Source organism: Mesocricetus auratus, unplaced genomic scaffold, assembly GCF_017639785.1.
Source record: "Mesocricetus auratus isolate SY011 unplaced genomic scaffold, BCM_Maur_2.0 Super-Scaffold_100013, whole genome shotgun sequence".
NCBI lineage: Eukaryota > Metazoa > Chordata > Mammalia > Rodentia > Cricetidae > Mesocricetus > Mesocricetus auratus.
In genome coordinates, this window is record NW_024429196.1 from 70,179,834 (window position 1) to 70,196,076 (window position 16,243).

At 50.3% G+C, this 16,243-nt stretch overlaps 1 protein-coding gene across 2 annotated transcripts in view; it reads left to right on the forward strand.

The window, feature by feature from the left end:
* The window catches only part of Bicd2 (BICD cargo adaptor 2), a 46,484-nt gene extending 32,384 nt beyond the window's left edge, over positions 1 to 14,100 (forward strand). The window contains exons 3-8 of one of the 2 annotated variants that reach the window (XM_005066317.4): positions 2,662 to 2,814; positions 5,262 to 5,723; positions 6,400 to 7,425; positions 8,023 to 8,174; positions 10,173 to 10,383; positions 12,042 to 14,100. In XM_005066317.4, coding sequence (XP_005066374.1) covers positions 2,662 to 2,814; positions 5,262 to 5,723; positions 6,400 to 7,425; positions 8,023 to 8,174; positions 10,173 to 10,383; positions 12,042 to 12,047 — 2,010 coding nt within the window. In that variant the 3' untranslated portion in view covers positions 12,048 to 14,100. Of the gene's footprint in view, positions 1 to 2,661; positions 2,815 to 5,261; positions 5,724 to 6,399; positions 7,426 to 8,022; positions 8,175 to 10,172 lie in introns of both variants that reach the window. The other variant, XM_005066316.4, reaches the window with a different exon arrangement.
* The last annotated feature ends 2,143 nt before the right edge of the window (positions 14,101 to 16,243 follow it).

Below are 16,243 nucleotides of genomic sequence, written 5' to 3' on the forward strand. Positions count from 1 at the left end.
GAGGTTCCTGCATCCTGTATACAGGGTGGGCAGTGCAGGTTGAGAGTTGCTAGTGTGGGTCTCGTGCTTCTCTTGGCCCTGCCCTAACCCTTCCCTGTGACACTCTTCCCAACTCCTCACGCCGTGGAGACAGAGACCAGCTTCCAGCAGATGTATTGAGGCCGAGTGTATCCTATACAAGTCAACAAGTGTGCTCCATGCTCGCTTCTAATCCCTGTTCCTAATGCTCAGATGACCAACAGCACAGGCATTCCACAGCCCTCAACAGGAAGCCTAGGCGCCTGCTCTGCCCTCACTGGCATTGTCCCCTTAGCATCTACAGCATCTACATAGTCACTCGTAGGTGTGTGAACCATCCTACAATTGTTACTCTTTTTGTGGTGCTGGCGGTTGAACCCAGGGCCTTGTATTCAATGCCAGGCAAGCCTTCTGCCACTGCTAGCACACTTCGAGCCTTCCAGTTCATTTTAGAGTATTTCATCGGTCCAAAATGAAGCCCGCTTTTCAGTTACTCCTGCATCCGTCGTTAGCCCCACTAGTCTACTGTCCATGGCTATGGATTGCCTGTTTCAGAACTCTCTTATAAATGGAGTCTTACGATGCATGGCCTTTTGTGACTGACTTCTTTGACTTAGCAGAATGTCTTCTACTTCATTCATGTTGTAGCAAGTGTCAAGACGTCATCCTTTAATGTGGCTGAATAACACTGCATTGTATAGATAGACCATGTTTTGTTTATCCATTCACTGGCCAGTGGATACTTGGGCTGCATCCACCTTGAACACTGGGAACGCTGATGTGCAGGTTCAGTGTGGGTGTTTGAACATCTGTAAACATGCCATAGTGTTGCCCCACTTACCACTTGGCCAGTCAGATGACCCCATCTTGCAGATGGAGAAAAAGGGTCAATGTTGGGGAGGGAGTGAAGCCCTGAGTGAACGTCTTGTTTGAGGTAGGCATGGCCATGTCAGAGACACCAATGCCTCACTCAGATCCATGGGAGTGGTAAAGCCTTCCAGGGTGAGGCTTAGAAGGATCACAAATTCTTCCTCTAGTCCAAGTGTGAATGCTGACAGTGTGTGCAGAAAGTGTTTCTTCCTGGGTGTTTTTTTTTTTTATGGACTGAAGACCACTCCCGTACAGACACTGCTCCTACCTAGATTAGTACACCCCGCCTCCGTGTTCAGCTGTGTATACTAACCATGCTGAACTTCTGAGATGTTGTGGCTTCTCCATCAGAGTCCAGATCACCCCATCCCAGCCCTCCTTCTGTGTCTGTCATTCCTTCACTCCCTCACTCTCCAGTTATGGCAGTGCCTGGAGCCTGCAGAGCTCAGCAGGATTAGAGCAGGTTGAGTCACTCGCCAGAAGTTCCACACCTAAGAGAAGTAGAAGGGATCCGTGCAGAGACCTGCTGCTGTGTATGTGGGGGGGGGGCGTTCAGGTTTCAGAGTGGATTGTGGAGTGGGGGCCTGGACGGGGGTGGGCAGACACAATCTGAGGGTGAATCAGGTTGACTGCCAGTGCCTTATTGAGAAAAGATTACAGCTTTTAGACTGTATAGTTGCACTTAGGATTAAAAAAGAGACAAGGGGCACATGAGCTGGAGTATGACCTGAGATCAGGGGTTGCTGAATCAAGCATTGACCTTGACAGTAGGCAAGGGTCATATGTTAGTGAAAGGCCGCAAGTTCCTCTTGTTAGAGATAATGTGTCTGTGTTATCAATCAGGGACTTTGACGCCCACGGGGAATGGAGCCTCCTATCCATATGCCTGACCTTGGGAAAAGGACGTCTGGGGGCCAGACACTACTACAATGTCTTGGTCTTACTATATGGGCCTGTTCCCCTCTTAATGCTCCCAAAAGGGAAGGTTCTGATGTCTTACTCTTCTCCCATTATACTGTATCATTCTGATTTCTCTGTATTTATTAACTGAACTCTTGCCCTTAATGGCCTCAGTCTCTGGATCTGAATTGTAGGCAGTTCTTCCTTGGGATCAGGTGTGTCCAGTAAATCTCTAACTTTCCTGTTCTTGGTGTAATTAGAAGGACACAATGGGATTCCTGGTTTCACAGGGGCAGGAACTTTTCTCCAAATCATTATTTTGTTTGGAGAGGCTACCATTGTACACATGTTTTATCCTTCACCAAAGCCTACACACAATTTCCCAAAGGGAAAGGCATTAATATTAAGAATCATTAAAAATGATGGTAAAGGCCGGGCGTTGGTGGCGCACGCCTTTAATCCCAGCACTTGGGAGGCAGAGGCAGGTGGATCTCTGTGAGTTCGAGGCCAGCCTGATCTACAAAGTGAGTTCCAGGACAGCCTCCAAAGCCACAGAGAAACCCTGTCTCGAAAAACAACAACAACAACAACAACAAAAGATATTAAAAAGGTTCTGAAGAAGTGTGGTCTGCAGTGTTGAAATGCTGGAAGTTTGTCAAGCAGCAGTGGTCACCATGTGGTCCGTGCCAGATCTGACTGGACTGTTTAATGCTCTGCACAGACCCCACTGCCCAGGGCTTCCCCCCTCCAAGCAGCCACACTGTTGTCCACAGCGTGTGCCTGGCGGTGCTGAGCCCCTATGCCACTTGGAAGCACAAGTGGTAGGGCCCGCCATAGAAGCAGCCTACCCAGCTTTTTTCTCTGCCCCTGCAGATCAACCAGAATGTGGAGATCCAGCGTGGCCGCCTGCGCGATGACATCAAGGAGTACAAGTTCCGGGAAGCCCGTCTACTTCAGGACTACTCGGAGCTGGAGGAGGAGAACATCAGCCTGCAGAAACAAGTGTCTGTGCTCAGGCAGAACCAGGCGAGTCTCCTCCAGTGTAGGGTCACCCTGGCATCTCCGTCCTTCTATCCACTCGTCTTCCCTTTCTTGTGCCTGAGGCCAGGGGCAGTAGCACCTCCACAGTGGAGATGGGAATATGGCTCATAGCACCTAGCACGCCAAGAGGACAAAGAGGCCTGTGACTTTAGTATGACAATTTCCCAAGCCAAGTGTAGCATGACTCTTGCTGGGGAATCTGTTTCTGTTGGGTACAGATAGGGTACTGGTGACAACAGAAAGTCCACTGTGGTGAACCAGTGACAATGTTGAGCTGATTTACAGGGAGGGGCATATGTGAGAGGTTACAGAGCCACGGGTGAGGGGTTACAGGGCATAGGTGAGGGGTTACAGGGGCATGGGTGAGGGGTTATGGGGACATAGGTGAGGGCTTACAGGGGCATGGGTGAGGGCTTACAGGGGTATAGGTGATGACTTCCAACAGTTGCTAGATGGAGTTCTTTCTAAATTTAGCCTTCTGCTTCCTGTCTACTCTAGCAACCTCTGAGATAGCTGCAAGGGGATTGATTGGGTGTAGCTGGGGTCAGGGCACAGGAGGCAGGGAATGGCTGGAATCTTGGGTGAGGGTCTAACAGCACTTTACCCCTTCCTTCTATGAGAGAATGTTTATAGGCCTGATCTTGTGAGGGTCTCCAAGCTGGGTAATCATGGCTGCTCTGATTCGAGACAGCAAGGGCCATGTCATGTCCGGAGGACAGTGTTCCACATCACCAAGGTATGGGGGGATCTCAGATGAAGAGGGTGTACTAAAACCTCCAGAGACTGGCCATGAAGCCTGAAATGCTGCCATGATTCTGCCTGTTGCAGAGGTGGGATGTCCCCTCTGCCTGTGACAAAGATTAGGAAGTCCTCCCTGGTGGGTGAGGGTGAGAACCACTCAGTGTCTGAACACGCTTCCCCTTCTTTAGGAGTTATAGTCTACAGGGAGCTTTTTCTCCCTGGAAACCACAGACCTTACCCCCAAATGCCATGGATGCTGACTTGCCTTTGTTAGAACCCCTCTAGCACCCAGATCATCTTACAGCTAAGGCCTCACTGTCAGTGGACCCAGGATTTATATCCTGCAGGAGGAAGCCCGTGTGTCTGTGTAGAAAGAAGCTTTTGTGTTTACAAAAGCAGGTAGGGCATGGATTCTGCTGCTGGGCAACCCTAGGAACAGAGCTCACTGCTCCATCTTGTAGTTCTTAAGCATGAGGTGCCATTGGGCATTGATTGGTGCTACTGTCCACAGTGCCCTGAGGAGAAGAGAAGCCAAAGCTCAAGGAGACCCTACTCTCCGTGGAGCCACACCTTTCTGAGGTTCCTCACCCCCACTTGGGGTACTGGGACGTGGGCACACTTAGAATGCTGAATCAGGTTTCCCTGCCTACCCCAAACCCAGAGAGATCCGTTCAATACTTCCTTAATATTACGTGAGATGTTTTTATATATGCCATAAACCTGGAGCCTCACGGTAAACAGCAACTTCATTTGCTCTTTCTTTGTCCACTCTCAGATTGTGTCTTGTTAACAAGACCAGTTATGCTTTCCCTCACCCTCCAGCTCCTCCAGATTGCATTCAACCTTGAGGGGAAGTCCAGTTCCTTTGTTTTGAAATATGATTCAAAATAATGGCCATAGCATACAGCAAAGCATATATTTTATGTGCCTTAAAATAATCTGGTTGGCTGGAGAGATGGCTCAGCGGTTAAGAGCACTAGCTGCTCTTGTAGAAGTCCTGAGTTCAGTTCCCAGCACCCACATTTTGGCTCACAGCCATCTGTAATGATATCTCTTCTGGACTGTAGGCATATATGCAGACAAACACTGTATACAAAATAAATTAAATCTTAAAAAAATAATCTGGTTAGGCTGGTGAAGTGGCTCAGTGGGTAAAGGTGTTTACCTTGCAAGCCTTTGACCCGAGCCCGGTTCCCAGGACTCACATAAAGGTGGAAGGAGAGAATCTCCACTTTGCACAGTGTCTTGTGCATGCCCTGCCCCCCCATGCATCATGCACACACATTTAAAAGAGAGAGAGGTTTGGTTAGCTGTTAATGTTAACTGAGTGATTTTATAGAGTTTAAAATCAATGCACACTGGTACTAATTTTCAGAAATGTAATGGGAATGGTAGCCTCCATGTGAATCCTCAGCCATGGCGTTGCAGGCTCCGTGTGCCTCACAGGCGCATTGGTCCTGGCAGGGGGTTGGATGTCTCTGTTACTTCCAGGGCTGCAGAAGTACCCTCTTAGCATCCATGTTGCTCAGTGTAGAAAGTGGCCTTGGCTGCAGCCACTGCCCTCTCCTACAGGGTGGCATTTCATTCTGTGGGTCTCCTTGTTTTTGTGGTTGGGGAGGTAGTGTTACGACACTGTCCTGAGTGGAGCCTCCATATCGCCTTGACATGGGAGTGTCTGTGTTATTCCCCAGGTGGAGTTTGAGGGCCTCAAGCATGAAATCAAGCGCCTGGAGGAGGAGACTGAGTACCTCAACAGCCAACTGGAGGATGCCATCCGGCTCAAGGAGATTTCTGAACGGCAGTTGGAGGAGGCTCTGGAGACCCTGAAGACAGAGCGGGAGCAGAAGAACAACCTCCGCAAGGAGCTGTCACACTACATGAGCATCAACGACTCCTTCTACACCAGCCACCTGCAGGTCTCCTTAGACGGCCTCAAGTTCAGTGATGACGCCGTCGCCGCTGAGCCCAACAATGACGCTGAGGCCCTGGTCAATGGCTTTGAGCATAGTGGCTTGGTCAAATCCTCCCTGGACAACAAGATGTCCACCCCCAAGAAGGATGGCCTGGCTCCACCCTCCCCGAGCCTTGTTTCCGACCTGCTCAGTGAGCTCCACATATCTGAGATCCAGAAACTGAAGCAGCAGCTGGTGCAGGTGAATAGGCAGGGCCGGCCTGGTGCTCCGTCCTTCCCTGTCCCCATGCTTTTTGCAATGCTGGCAGACCTGCATATCCTGCAGAAGCAGTGCTGTTGTGACAGTGGCGGCTGCCTTTCATTTTCTCATACTGGCTTGAAATCCTGTATCTTTACCCCAAATGAGACTCTGTTAGTAAAGAGTAGTGTCCCAGAGAAGTGGGTCCCGGATTATTGTGTCAAGTTTAGTACCATGGTGTCTATGTTGCTTCCCCCTCTGCTACCCATATCATGTCAGGGTGAGGTGACATGGCCCTCATGTAACTCCTATCTACAGACCGCAAGCTAGAGTCTCAGCTAGACCATACATGGCACATCTGAAAGTTTACAGTGATCTAGGAAACAAGTGTCCTCCACAACACGAGAAGGAAAGTGGTAGAGAGCTGTGACACTTAGGGACCCTGCCAGTGTGCCCCGGAGGTCCACACATGAAGCCCAGCTTTGCTCCAATACATGCAGAGTGAGCCTTTATGGGTGACGACTTTTGTTGGTGAATTCTCCCCAGTCTTGTCACTAGTGGCATGACCAGGGATTTTGCATAGCCCATGGCTCATCTGGTACAGCCTGAGATGTTGCTGGGCCATCCTGGAGTCCTTTAAGCCTGCTGACCCTCTTTCCTGCTGTGTCTACCTTTGCAGATGGAGCGGGAGAAGGTGAGCCTACTGGCAACCCTGCAGGACACGCAGAAGCAGCTGGAGCAGGCGCGGGGGTCCCTCTCTGAGCAACAGGAGAAGGTGAGCCGTCTCACAGAGAACCTTAGCGCTCTGCGGCGCCTGCAGGCCGGCAAGGAACGGCAGACTTCCCTGGATAACGAGAAGGATCGTGATAGCCACGAAGATGGTGACTACTATGAGGTGGACATCAATGGGCCTGAGATCCTGGCCTGCAAGTACCACGTGGCTGTGGCTGAGGCTGGTGAACTCCGGGAGCAGCTCAAGGCATTGCGCAGCACACACGAAGCTTGTGAGGCCCAGCATGCAGAAGAGAAAGACCGCTACGAGGCTGAGGGCCAGGCGCTTACAGAGAAGGTCTCTCTGCTAGAGAAGGCTAGCCACCAGGACCGCGAGCTGTTGGCCCAGCTGGAGAAGGAGCTGAAGAAGGTGAGCGATGTGGCTGGTGAGACCCAGGGCAGCCTGAGTGTGGCTCAGGACGAGCTGGTGACCTTCAGTGAGGAGCTGGCCAACCTCTACCATCACGTGTGTATGTGCAACAATGAGACACCCAACCGTGTCATGCTGGATTATTACCGGGAGGGCCAGGGCAAGGCTGGCCGCACCAGCCCTGAGGGCCGAGGGCGCCGCTCACCTGTCCTTTTGCCCAAGGGGCTGTTGGCCACAGAGGTAGGCCGAGCAGATGGTGGGACTGGGGACAGCAGCCCCTCACCCAGCTCCTCACTGCCATCACCACTGAGTGACCCCCGCCGGGAACCCATGAACATCTACAACCTGATCGCCATCATCCGAGACCAGATCAAGCACCTGCAGGCAGCTGTAGACCGCACAACTGAGCTGTCCCGGCAGCGAATGGCCTCACAGGAGCTGGGCCCTGCCGTGGACAAGGACAAGGAGGCCCTCATGGAGGAGATCCTCAAGCTGAAGTCACTGCTGAGCACCAAGCGGGAGCAGATCACCACACTTCGCACGGTGCTCAAGGCCAACAAGCAGGTGAGATAAAGCGAGGGGCGGCAGAGCCCGGTAGTCTCCTACTGTCTCCTTCCTCAGGACGCTCAGACAAGACAGGCGCAGTGGCTGTGGGCATTAGAGGGCTCTTGGAAGTAACAGCTGTGCCCCAAGTGGCATGATATGGGCCTTTGTGGCTTTTCCAGGGCAGGCTCTGTGTTACACCATTCTTCCCTGCTAATCAGGATTAGAGGGTGGGACTCACTGAGGCAAGCTGACCCTCAGTGAGCATGGCTATCCTTTTGTCCCCAAGACTGCATATGAGGGAAGTTTTTTCCAGAGAACTTTTCTTTCTTTTTGTCTTTTTTCATTTTTTAGTTTTTTGAGACAGGGTTTCTCTGTGGCTTTGGAGCCTGTCCTGGAACTAGCTCTTGTAGATCAGGCTGGCCTCGAACTCACAGAGATCCACCTGCCTCTGCCTCCCGAGTGCTGGGATTAAAGGCGTCACCACCAATGCCCGGCTCCAGAGAACTTTTCAGGGCAGCAACCCCACCTTAGTCCCAGGGTTTCCACTGTAAACCCAAAGCTTCCCTTGAGCAGCTTCACCCCTATTTACCCACCTTATACCTCTTTGTCCCCCAGACAGCTGAGGTGGCCCTCGCCAACCTGAAGAGCAAGTATGAGAACGAGAAGGCCATGGTGACCGAGACCATGATGAAGCTACGGAATGAGCTCAAGGCCCTCAAGGAGGACGCGGCCACCTTCTCCTCTCTGCGCGCCATGTTTGCTACCAGGTAACTGCACCGCTAGTGGTCCTCCCCCTCCTGCAGCCCCTCCCCTCCTGGAGCTACCTGTTGCCCTACCCCAGGGTTCCTGAGGCCTGCCGGTTCAGCACCTGTTGCTGTAGTACCATCAGGCAGCCCAGCACGGCTCACAGTGTGAAATGACAGCCCCAGCCCAGCCCGCATGCGAGTGGGGCTGCCCTCCTTGCCCGGCTCAAGTTAGTAACAAGGGAGAGCAAGGAGAAGGAACGACTGCAGCACCAGGCTTCTGGCTGGCTCCACCCCAGCCTTCTGTGGTAGGCACCGCTTAGGCAGACGTTCAGCAGAGGTGTGTCCGGCTCCTGTTCCTGTGACCCCCAAAAGAAACATGGCTCAAATTTCACAATTAATGAACCTGGAGGCTCAATTTGTTGTGCTTTGAGCATAGGAGTTGTAGAAGCAAAGGACCACCCAGCAGTGGTGGCGCATGCCTTTAATCCCAGCACTCAGGGGGCAGAGGCAGGTGGATCTCTGTGCTTCGAGGCCAGCCTGGTCTACAGAGTAAGTTCCAGGACAGCCAGGGCTCAGAAAACAAAATCAAAAACAAAAAGAAGAGGTAAAGGGCCAAGAGGAGTGAGCTTTGGAAATGGGGGATACAATTTGAGCTCTAATTTTGCTCAAGCAGGACAAAGACTCAGACTCGTTTGCTATTCCTCTCCCTGTAGCAGGACCCTGTCAGGGATCCAACTCAGCAATTTGCCATCCATTTCCAGCCTTCCCTTCAGGGAAGGGGTGAGGGAGCTTTAGGCCTGGGAGGTGTGCAGCCTTCCTTCCTTCCTTCCTCTCCCATGGGGGATCTTTGAGGTCTGGACCTCTTCAGGGTGTATAGGCTTCCCAGGCTGGGAAAGAACAATAGAGGTAAGACTGGAAAACAAAGCCCCTGCCTTCTCTCTCCAAAGAGAGGTGGTGCCACCTGCTGATCTAAGTTGGTATAGCACTGTGGGAATGGCAAGGCTGAGTGAGACTGAACTTGGTAGACCTGGCCCTTTCCTGTAGAGCGTGAAGAAGCTAACAGAGGCAGACAAGATGGGCCAGGGGCCTGCTCCCTCACTCCCTTTGGCCGCTCCTAGTGCCAGGTCAGCAGAGACAAGTTCCAGGATTTCTTTGGAAGTTTCCTCCTACTGGGGCTTAAGGGAAAAAACTTTTTTTTTTTTTTCTTTTTTGATGCAGGGTCTTACTATGTAGCTTTGACTAGCCTGGACCTGCTATGTAGACAAGGTTGGCCTTGAACTCACAGAGATGTGTCTGCCTCTGTCTCTCAAGTGCTGGGATTAAAGGTGTGCCCACCATGCCTGGCTCAGTGAGGGTTTCTATTGCTATAATAAAACACCACGGCCCGAAGCTACTTGGGGAGGAAAGTGCTTATTTTATCTTATAGCTTGTAGTTGATCATCCAGGGAGATGAGGGCAGGAACTGGAGGCAGGAATCTGGAGGGAGGAGATGATGCAGAGGCCAGGGAGGGTGCTGCTCACTCACATGCTCCTGTGGCTTGCCCAGCCTGTTTTCTTACAGCACCGGGGACCACCAGCCCAGGGATGGCCCCACCTGTGGTGGGCCGGCCCTCCCACAGCCATCACTAATTAAGAAAACACATCACAGGCTTGCCCACAGCCCAGTCTGGTGAGGGCATTTTCTCAGTTGAGGCTCCCTCTTCCCAAATGACTGTAGTCTGTGTCAGATTGACAAAAATTAGCCAGCACACCACACTCCTGCACCCCCTTCCCCAACACAAAAGAAACAAACCCAGTAACAGAGAACTGAAGGCAGGCTTACAGGGCTGCTCTGTGTGGGCATTGCCGTCTGTAGCCCTGGTCATGGCCTTTTTCTGAAGGAGCCTTTGCTGAAAGAAACTCAAACAAGCCTCACCAGCCCTGACTCCGGCAGGCAGACAGAGTGAGAGACACCCTGTGGTGGAAGGCCTGGGGCTTGCCTTCCCTTGTCTGGGCTTCAGCTGTGCTCTGTCTCCACAGATGTGATGAGTACATCACACAGCTGGATGAGATGCAGCGGCAGCTGGCCGCCGCAGAGGACGAGAAGAAGACGCTGAACTCCCTGCTGCGCATGGCCATCCAGCAGAAGCTGGCACTCACCCAGCGGCTGGAGCTGCTGGAGCTGGACCATGAGCAGACCCGCAGGGGCCGCAACAAGGCCACCCCCAAGGCCAAGCCAGCCACACCGAGCGTAAGTCACACCTGTGCCTGTGCCAGCGAGCGGGCGGAGGGCGCCGGGCTGGCCAACCAGGTGTTCTGCAGCGAGAAGCACAGCATTTACTGTGATTAGGGTTGTGGGGCGCCGCACGCCGCTAACGTCCGCTTCACCTCCACTAACCCAGTTGCAGTGAGACAGCAGTGCTAGGCTGGTCTTAACGTGACTAACGCACGGAGGGCAGCATCCTAGTCGAGTGGCAGCATTGGGGCACATCTGTTACCAGGACACTTTGAGCTTTGCGCTGCTTCTCTCTCCACAGCCCCCTCAAAGACATCCCATGTCAGTTGCTGTCTTGGGGGGGGGGACTGCTCACCTTTGTGTAAGACAGTGAGGTGAAAGGATTGTCCAGGGTCCCCAGGCACTGTCAGGAGAACCTGAGGAGAGTCCTTCCCTGGACACATGGGCAGAACCTGAGTTGAAGCATGCATGTAACTTGCATGTGTCTAATGTCAGCACTTGAAAGCAGTTTTATGAGGCTCCAGCCTGCATCATAGGAGCAGCCCAGGTAGCTCTGTGGTTGGCGTAGTTTCATGAAAAGAGTTTCCTTGTATTTTGTGCAACATCTCACTGCAAATCCTATTCAGGACAGAGGTGCAGAATTTCTTCCATATCACAGAGGGAACTGACCCCAAGAGCCTGCATTCTCAGTGAGACTCCTCACACTTCAGACACCAACCATAGCCCAGGAGGACAGAGCTTAGCTGCTTAGGGCCTCATCTCTGAGGTCCTCATGCTACTCTGCCCTGTGAGGTGACAAATTGGGCAAGGCCTGAGATCCTAGGTTTTCTTTTTTTAATGAGAAAGTATCCCAAGTGCCTGGCCAGACCCTGGCCCTTGGTGCAGAGTCTGTTCTTTGGTACTTGGAGACCTTAGCCCATGCTCGGGTCTTTTCCTGGGAGTTGTCAGAACTAGCGTTTTGGGATCTGCTGGTGAGCTCTACTGAGTTGCACTGGTACAGTAGAGCCCAGCTGTGTGCTGGAAGGACTTTCTGTGGTCCCGGAGCTCTGATCAGGGCCAGCAAGTAAGAGTCATGTGTCTCAGTGCAGTTTGGGGATGCTACCGGAGGAAGAAAGGTCACTGAGGACTGTCCTTTTCCAGGGGCTCTGTCCAGCAGAGCTGTGGCATCAGGCGTTTGCTTTAGTGCACTGTGAAGTAGCACTGCTCAGTATTTTCCTCCCAGACTCCCATCTCCTGTGACAACCGCTTGCCTGTCTCTCACGGCGTGGAATGCAGCATTGGTACCCAACACGGGACCCTGTGGTCTCCCAGACAGCTTTCTTTTTCTTCCCTCTGTTTGGTGCCTAGGTTGTTCCAGTCTCCTTCAGATTCCAGGCACCACACAGTTACACTGAGGATAGACTAAGCCTCGTGTCCCTTGCATGTCCATCCCGGGAATGGCTGCCCGCATGCCACCCACCTTCTGCCTTTCCTTTCCCTTGGGCCAGAACGCAGCTTCTCTTACATGGTGTGGGGCTTCGAGGGCACTTGGAGCCCCATCCCCTAACACACATGCAGGCCTTCTCTGCCAACTAATGTGCTCGCTCACTCCCAGAACAGGAGCTTTAGCTGTCGAGTGAGCAGGAAGGCAGGTGACTGGTTTCTAATGCTGTCTTGTTTTCTCCTGTTTTCAGCTGTAGAGTAGCTGCTGGGAGGATGTGGCCACCGGCCCTGTCACACTGCAGTCCCTCCCCCCCCCTCCCATGGCCTATGCAGAGGAAGGAAGGGCAGCCTAAAGTCCACTTAGAGGTGTTTGGATATGCCACTGTAATTCTTTTCAAAATAGCATTCCCCAAGTTTTTAATGGGAGGAAAAAAAGCTTTACTATTGAGAATGCTGCGAGCTGCTGCTTGGAAAGGCTGTGTACGGCCGAAGACCCTGCTTCCACAACACTGCCAGGCTCTCTGGGGCCTGCTGGACCGCCTGCCATGGGGGGGTCCTCCTTATTACACATGCTCCTTTTTTATCCGATCAACCTGTGCACTTTTGATATTTTGATATTATATTTGCTTCCTTAATTCCTCGCGTAGAGACGGTCTCCGATGCCGTGGTCTGTGCTCGTGGTCCTGTAGCTGTCCGTCCTAGCTCCGGGCGTGTTGATCTGGCGTCGGCACGAGGCAGAGCTGTGCTCCATAGTGTGTAGCTAGACTGCAGGTGAGGCTTCGACCCGGCAAGGAGCTTGCTAGTATATCCACGCTGTGGTTCAACAGCCTTTAGAGGACACGGCATTGTGGTTCATGTTTGAAATTACAGATTTTAAATGCCATGTTCATTAAGAAATCCAGGGTATTCCAATTCTGGGGTTTTTCATATTGTATTATTATTATTCTTAGGAATAGTTCAATGTAACAAGAAGAAAACTTGACCTTTGCTCTGGTTAAAACAGTAATAGGCACTTGAAAGCATAAATTATTGAATGAGTAGTATTACCTACAAATTCCAGAATTTTCTGGGTTTTAGGACATTGTGAAGCATGACTGACTAACAGAATTTTATACAACTGCACCAGTGAAATTCCAAATTGGAATTGTTTTGTTATTCTGGTTGTTGTGCCAAATTGTGGTACACTTAGAAAATTCTACAGTTGTCGATTTTTAGGGTGTTCTATTTCAACACCTTTTTGTTAGTAACCATTGCCAGTAGTGCCTTCATCAGTTAAGGGAGGTGTCCCAGCCAAGTAAGCTCTCTACAATAGGCATTGGAGAGCTAGTTGGGAATGCTGAAGGCCAGTGTGGACCAACAGGTAGGAGCGGGTACTGGCTCACTTCGTACCTGGGCATCTTCATTGAGGGAGAGAGAACCGTGATTGTGCAAAATTCTGTCAGTCAGTGATTCTTCACATACAAATTCAGGGGCTTAGAAACAAAACAGACACAAAACACCTGGAGTGTGCTTTGGGAACCAAATGGACTTCATGGGACACGCTAAGCAAGCTATACATACAAACATCACGTTTGTGAAGAGCTGAGGGCATCAGGAGAGCCGGCGGCGCAGTCGGCCTGTGAGTAGGGAAGAGGGTTAGCCATAGTATTCTTTGCAAATGTGAAAATAAGACATTATCTCTTCTCTTGCTTGGTGTAACTAATCACTGTTAATTTCAGGAAACAGAAGTCACTAAAACTCCTTAGCAAACTGCTTGCTAAGTGAGGTTCAGGTGTGGTCAAATTGGTACTAATGGAGGAAGAGAAATTGTCCTCTGGCCTCCAAAAAAGGGACAAATTATAATAATATAAATGGTTAGGAATTGAAGAATTCTGTTTCCTGGAATGAGCATTTCTTATTCCTAGTTGTTGGGACTCTTTGCCTTCTGTTACAGTGTTGATTCATACAAATATTGTTACATTTGAGATAACATCATCTGTATGGGGTATTTATTTGCAATGATGTCTAAGTACTGTATTTTTTCTGTGTGTTACTTTAGTGTCAGAATGTTGGTCTTTATTTTAAAAGTCATATGCATGTTCTCCTGCCAAGGAAACTTTACACAGACCCAAAACAAATAATAATAAGCAGATGCCTTCAGTTTCTGAGAAAATGAGGCCAAGTGAAGAAAAGGCATAGGAGGGGGAAATTAGCCGAGACTTCAGCTGCAGTTGTGTGGCGGGAATGTCTCCACAGCAGTGCACATAGGAAAAGTGGGCCTGGGTAAAGAGTCACATGGTAGGACCAATAAAGAATAATAATAAAAATGAAGCACATGTCTGCTCTCTGTGATTGCTCTCACTTCTGCACCAGGTGACTGCTTCCAGTGTATACGGTGAGTCTGGGGCCTCAGACAGCTGTCCTGTTGGAGGACACTGAGGATGGCGGCCAGAGACGACCTGGGGTCTGTTCTTTGGATGCAGGGTGTGTCTCTATGGTCGCCCACATGACTGAGTGTGAAGACTGGCAGCAAGGCAGTCGGAACTCATTGCAGTGTTTACAGGATTCATGCCCTTGAGTAACCTGCATTTCCTGCTGAGGAAACAGTTCAGAGGCATGGAAACCTGTGCTGGCCAAAGTCTTGCTTGAAACCTGGGAATAAATAGATCTAGGGGAAGGGGTGGTTCACTTGTTAATATAAAGTTGTATTGAAATGTAGGAATATGTACAGAGATACACCGAACACATTGGAATAACCGCTTGTGGGTGTGAGAACATGGGACAGTGTCTTCACTTCTTGGACAGTAGATGCCAGGGTACTCTGTGGTTGCCTCCACTTCTGGCAGCCTCGCCTCCCTAAGGGTCTACCTCCAGAAGCCTTCCCCCTGCCCCCGAAGCCTCCTTCCTTCAGTCCTTTAGGTAACCAAGACAGAGAGCTAGAACTCACAACACTAAGATAGGAAAGGAAAACCGAGATGTTGTATTGATTTTACAGAAATACTAAAGGGGTATGTGTGTGTGTGTGTGTGTGTGTGTGTGTGTGTGTGTGTGTGTGTGTGTAGTGAACCACTATGTGCCAAAATATTGACTTTCTTAAGCCTAAAACAAGGGAAAAAACTGGTTAAAAGTTTGAAAGTTTAGAATAAGACAGGGCTAAAGATATGACTCTGAGGATAGGGTACACTGTGCTTGCAAAGGACCCTAGTTCAGTTTCCCTGCATCAGTAAACTTAACTACCATTTGTAACTACAGCTCCAGGGATTCAAGACCCTCTTCTGGTCTCCATGAGCGCGCGTGCGTGCGCGCGCGCACACACACACACAAACACACACACACACTTTAAAAAAGATTAGAGTGATGCAATTAAAATTAAAAAGATAGAAATGAAACAAAAGTGAAAAATTAGGCCAGCAAGATAGCTTCATGGGTAAGATAATTGCTGACACACCAGAAGACCTAAGTTCAGTTCCCAGAACCCACATTGCAGAAAGAGAACCAACTGGGCTATTATCTGGCCTCCACAGGTACACTAATATGATGCATGCATGCATTTATGTGCACACACATAAATAAATATAATTTAAAAAGGGAAAAATCAGAGGCAGGCGGATCTCTGTGAGTTCGAGGCCAGCCTGGTCTACAAGAGCTAGTTAGTTCCAGGACAGCCTCCAAAGCCACAGAGAAACCCTGTCTCGAAAAACCAAAAAAAAAAAAAAAAAAAAAAAAAAAAAAGGAAAAATCAACAGACTTAAAAAAATCTTTGGAGCCGGGCAGGGGTGCCGCATGCCTTTAGTCCCCGCACTCGGGAGGCAGAGGCAGAAGCAGGCGGATCTCTGAGTTCGAGGCCAGCCTGGTCCACAGAGAGAGTTCTAGGAAAGGCTCCAAAGTCACAGAGAAACCCTGTCTGGGGGGGAGGGGTCTTTGCAAAAAGAGGGAAAAGGAGAGAACTTAAAGAAAAGATATACTGACATACTTCAGCTTGCCTGTTTGAGAAATGATCAATAGACCTTTGAAAGAAATTGAATTGGTAATAGAAATATTGCAGCAGGAGTCTGTTATAGAAAGGGCTTAGAAGTCACCAACCTGGGTTGGAGAGATGGCTCAGCAGTTAAGAAACCAGCCCAACAACAAGGTGAAAGGTGAAATATTGGACAAAAGCAGTTTGAAGACCCATATAAGTGACTTTATAGGACAACTACCAAAAGGTGGAGAAGCAGTTGGGTGTGCAGAAGCCTCAGGAGGAAATGAGAAATATTATTAGATACTAGAGAAAGGGGTCTGGACAGATGACTTTCCAGGTAAGAGCACTTATCCTTTTCTAGAGGTCTCGAGTTTGGTTCCCAGCGCCTCTGCAAGTACCCACACATACATGTAAACAAGGTTAAAATAACCTTAAAAGAAACTAAAGATAGGGCCACACTGTCAGGAACTGGCGCAGGGCTTGGCTAGGTAGGGTTCATGTTCTGGTGTTTTA